Source organism: Gekko japonicus, unplaced genomic scaffold (assembly GCF_001447785.1).
Source record: "Gekko japonicus isolate JY-2015 unplaced genomic scaffold, Gekko_japonicus_V1.1 scaffold1713, whole genome shotgun sequence".
NCBI classification, from domain to species: Eukaryota; Metazoa; Chordata; class Lepidosauria; order Squamata; family Gekkonidae; genus Gekko; species Gekko japonicus.
In genome coordinates, this window is record NW_015163141.1 from 345,254 (window position 1) to 350,554 (window position 5,301).

Consider the following 5,301-nt stretch of genomic DNA (forward strand, 5'->3'; position numbering starts at 1 on the left):
TTATATTCCCCAGTTTCAGTGGAGTTGCTGAGGTTGCCTTTAATATAGCATCTCTGGTCTGTCTTCTTGCAAATCTGACCACAATCTCTCCAGGCAGTCTATTTTTTTAATATAATTGGAGTAAGCCCGATAGGCAGTCTCCATATCTTTTACTATTTCATCTGCTGACAAGACTCTTACTGGAGCAATAATCTCGCCCAGAGTCTTCTTCAAATCTTCTTTTTCAGTTTCAGGAATTCCCTGGAATCTGAGAATCATGCTGGTCTTTTCCATTTGCAGCTGTAACAGATGGTTTTCTTGGAGGTTTTGTTTTGTTTCCACATCTCCCATTCTTTTCTTCATTTTCTTGTTTGCGGTGTCCATCTCTGTAATTTTCTCAGTCGCCTGCTTCACTTTCTTCTCTGTTTCTGCCAGCTGGCGCTGCTGTAGAGTGAAATTTTGGTTTAACGAGGTCAGTTGCTGGTTAATACCATCGACTTGCTCCATCATCGGCTTGAGCATATCCGCTAACATCTTCATGACGTCTGCTCCCTCTTCCAGTTTTGGGCTCTGACTGCCTGGTGCTTTCGCTTTTAACTTTCCTTGGGAAGCCGCCATTTTACAGATTTGTTTACAATTTCAAACTACTTTGCAAGGGCTTGAAAAACTCATTGCCTCACTATCGGCACTCACGTAAGTCTCTCAGAATAAACTCGCTGTTTACTTCCTCCCTTCCCCCTTTGATATGTTTATCTGTCCATGCGCTTAAGAGGCGTCCCTCTTTGCGCTTCGCTTTTCCCATGGGGGGGTTTTCATTTTTTTAAAAAACTCTGTTTACTTTGAACTCACGTTCATTGTTGGTCATATCTCTGACCTCGCTCACATCAATCGTTATTCCACTTGATCTCCCGCGCTTGTCCTGGTCGAATTAGCTTGTGCCCGAAGGCCACACAACGGCAGGACTGTCAGGGCAGAGGGAAGCCTCGATTCTCCAGCATCGAGCCGTCGAAGAGGCTAACCCTCAAAAGCCCTCTGGCCTGGAGCCTATCACAAAGGCTCCATGGGGATGCCACTTGAGTTAGCACCCCTCCATGCCGCTGGTGTGCTAATTGCTCCCCCGAGGTCCGGGGAGAGCGACCGCCATTGCCAATTCACAAACCGGAAGTCCTTGAACAAGCATTCTCTATTCTTGGTTGGCTATACTTTCTGAATGTCATACTCCAAAGCCGATGTTGAAACTTAGACATACCAGAACTCAAGTGAAGAAGAGGTCACTGAGTATTGAAAATGCCTATAATCCTTCAAAAGTCTGTAATTTCTATTATTAATACATGTCAGTTCTGGGCTTTAAAGCAACCTGCTCCTTGCAATATGTTGCCATAAATGAATGATCTTAACTGTCCATATTGTAGTACATCCTTTTCTGTTCTAGGCTGCGTCCAGGCAGGCTTGCCTCTCCCTCACCAAGTCTCTTGCTTCTGCCCTTTCTCTCCCCCCCTTATTTCTCATGCCTTTATACCAGCTTATTGTTCCACTCTTTGTACCATGTATTGCATAGTATGGTACTTGAGCAGGTGTGCACTTTTAACGTATAGTGCACATATTCACATGCAGAAGTGTGATTTTAATTATACTGATTGCTCTGACTCTGCAAGCCATTTCAGGAGCTAATTATCAGGCTAATCAAGTGGGGGGGCATAAATGTCAAAATATATTGGGGAAATGAAACAGTTGTAATGGTGGGGTAGGAAAGCTAGTAGGGAACAGAGTGTATCTGGCGTGAAGTGTCAGATTCTCGTGGTAGGCTGGTCCAAGTATTGCTCCATAAAGTGCACAGCTAGTTAAGTACTGAAGCATCATTTGCCTAGTGCATCCTTAGGAATATGCCTCCTTACTGTGTTTTCTGTACTCGGCAGTATTTCAATAATGAAAAGTACGAAGCCCAGCAGTATGATGGGTTTCTGAAGTCCTATGAAAATGCCTCATTGAAGACTACCACTACCCTCGCTCTTCTTAACTTCGGACAAAGCGTTATCTTCAGTGTTGGTTTAACTGCCATCATGGTGCTGGCCAGTCAGGGAATTGTTGCAGGTAACTTGCCATGACTTTAGGCAAAGTCAGACGTCTCATGTGTATGTATTGGTAAAAATAGGGATCTTAAACAGAAGCACTGACATTCTTAATGGCAGTTAGTGCCTTCAATGAATGTCTAACTGTTTCTCTTCCTTTTTCTCCCAAATAATCTCTGCCCACCCCTCTAGAGATAATTCTTTACATTCATTCCTGTTCAAGTTCCATATTTGATTATTTTGTTTTTGAGCAATTTGTTCAATACCATACTACTGGGATTCTCAAATGATACTTGTGGAGTAGAATCTGCCTGTTAGACTTGAAACCCTCATGGGTGGGTTACCTGGCTGATAACTAGTATTTGTGGTAGGGTGGCGGGGATATTGGTTTTTTAAAATGGGGTGCAGTGCTTCTCAAGCAAAGGATTCTGCTGCAACTGTATAGAAATTGACCCAATGGAGAAAAAGTATCCGGATACTTCAAAGATAGTTCTCTAATTCACTGGCATGTATTGCCCCCCTCCCATTTCCTAGTACCTGTTTTCAAATATTGATAAGTGCTATTGTAAACTGACTTCCATTTTAATATGTGAATGCAAACTTCAGTTGAATTAACTATAGTTCATGTTAAAAGTTGCTGCATCTTGAGTCAAGAAGCAAAAGGAACTAAAAGACTGCTGGATCTTAACAAAGAAGGTGTACTCCAATTACCCCTTTTCTTTGTCATTAAGGTAACCTGACAGTTGGTGATCTGGTAATGGTGAATGGATTGTTGTTCCAACTTTCTTTACCCCTTAATTTCTTGGGAACGGTGTACAGAGAGACAAGACAAGCTCTCATAGACATGAATACCTTGTTCACGCTACTTAACATAGACACAAAAATAAAAGTGAGTATTCATGTTTTTTAAAACCTTGTCAAATGTGCTAGAATGAATGAGTAGGTCACCTTGTGGCTATGTTCATGATTCATTTTAGAATTAATTTCTTTCCAAAGAGGAATGTTGTATAAAGAATTGTTGTTCAGTTCAAGAGTAGTTTACTGCACTAGTGTTGCCTAATGTCATATCTGTCCTGGAAAGAAGTTCTTTACAGGCAAAACTGTACTGGTAATTGGTGTATGCATGTGCATGAAGCAATGAAGTCTTTATTGTTTTAATTAATGATGCAGAATTTATTGTGCAAAACGCTGCCTCGAAGCTGACTTTTACAGCAGCAGTTGTTAAGCTTTAGGAAGAGAAGAGATACCTGCGTGGCTGAAATAGCTAGTTTTCTTTTAATTCCTTCAGGCTAAAGCGTTTGCCTGTTCCTTATTTTGAATTAGATCAATTGTTTAGCTTGTTAAGGTCTATGAAAAATACCTTCTGGGCAGTGTGTAAAGCAGCACTCTTCTTTTAATAGGATAAAGAGCTGGCTCCACCCCTGCAGATCTCACCACAGACTGCCACCATCGCCTTTGATAACGTGCATTTTGAATACCTTGAGGGGCAGAAAGTTCTCAGTGGCGTCTCTTTTGAAGTCCCTGCAGGAAGGAAAGTGGCCATTGTAGGAGGCAGTGGGTCAGGGTGGGTAACCAGATGTGCAAAATTCTGCATCATTGATTTTTTCTTTTTTGAAAAAACAAAGTAGTGATAATTTGTGGATTTTTTTTGGAAAAGGAATGCTGAACAAGTAACCTGATTTGAATGTGTGTTTCTTTCTTAGGAAGAGCACAATAATAAGATTATTATTTCGCTTCTATGAACCGCAAAAGGGGGACATCTATGTTGCTGGCCAGAACATACGAAATGTCAGCTTGGAAAGCCTGAGACAGGCTGTAGGAGTTGTACCACAGGTACGGTGCTCCGTGTATCTTGGAACCTATCCTCTCTTTGTAAAATCTTAATGCTGCAGCTACAAATAATGCAGTAATGATCTGAAACCTGCAGAACTTGTGCAGTTTGACAGTGTAGTAGTGTCTGAATATGAATGAGACTGTTCCTATGATAGTCTTCTGGGGTTTTGGTGCTGTATCTTTATATAATCATACTTATTTATGCTGAAATATCACAGCCGTTCCTCCCCCCACCCCACCATTCCTCTGCCTTTCCCAGTTACTTGGGGTGAAATTGTTTGTGCAGTGCCTGTAACCTCTCATTAAAACGTTCTGGAAACAGTTCTTGCCTAAAGGGGCTTAGTGGAAGATTTTAGGAAATTCACTGTTGAATTTGCAAAATCCCTCTGAAGTGTCAGTATGTCGTGATGAAAAGGCAGTGTTTTGCTTGCGTGTGCCCCAGGACGCTGTTCTCTTCCACAAGTCCATCTTCTACAACCTCCTGTATGGCAATACCAGTGCCTCTGCGGAAGAAGTCTATGCTGTGGCTAGGCTGGCAGGCATCCATGATGCTATTCTCCGGATGCCCAACGGGTACAACACACAAGTGGGGGAGCGAGGCCTGAAGCTGTCGGGTAAGTTAATAAATATGCAACGTACCTTTGCGTTTGTGCTCTTCCTGTCTGGCCTCAGGCTTGGTGCTTCGTTTGTACCTCACCCCAGCTATTGGTAATGCAGCTTGAGGTAACGGCTGTCCAGTAGCCTAGAAACTCCAGCAGTAAACCACAGATTGTTTGGAAAACTGTGTTGCTGGGACCAGAAAATGGACATGACCTTTCATGCCTCTTCCTGTAATCTAGTGGGGCTGTGGCTCAGTGACAGAGTATCTGCTTGGCATGCAGAAAGTCCCAGGTTCAGTCCCCAACACCGCCAGTTAAGGATCAGCTAGCAGGTGACAGGAAAGGCCTCAGCCTGACGCTCTGGAGAGCCACTGTCAGTCTAAATAGACAATACTGACCTTGACAGATCAAGGGTCTAAGTTTTCTGAAATTGAAGTTTTCTGCCATTTGTTGCTGTTTTCAGGAATTTTAACTTTGTATTAATTTGTACTTGTATTTGGATTTATTACTATATTTTCTATTTTAACTGTTGTGACCTGCCCTGAGCCCGCTTGTGGGGAGGGCAAAATAATAATAATAATCTCCCCTATATTATAAAAGAGTAAGACGCAAACTTCATGCAATGCGCCCCTACAGTGTATGGACGGCTCGGCTGTCTGTCAGCGGCGTGGCCACGTCCCATTGGGCACGTCGTCTGCGTCCCACCTCAGACGCAGCTTCCGGCGACCTGCGCAGGATCTACACGGTGGCTGGAGGCGGCAGGCGGCTGCCACGGGCACCGGGCTAAGGCGGCCGGCTGACTCTGGTGCTCGCCGCCGCCT

General features: G+C 43.4%; 1 protein-coding gene across 1 annotated transcript in view; it reads left to right on the forward strand.

Annotated features, from left to right (window-relative positions):
• Positions 1-5,301, forward strand: part of ABCB7 (ATP binding cassette subfamily B member 7) — a 90,095-nt gene that overhangs the window by 57,841 nt on the left and 26,953 nt on the right. Inside the window, exons 10-14 of the mRNA XM_015406985.1 lie at positions 1,896-2,070; positions 2,780-2,937; positions 3,449-3,612; positions 3,752-3,881; positions 4,324-4,495. Of these exons, the coding sequence (XP_015262471.1) occupies positions 1,896-2,070; positions 2,780-2,937; positions 3,449-3,612; positions 3,752-3,881; positions 4,324-4,495 (799 nt within the window). The remainder of the gene's footprint in view (positions 1-1,895; positions 2,071-2,779; positions 2,938-3,448; positions 3,613-3,751; positions 3,882-4,323; positions 4,496-5,301) is intronic.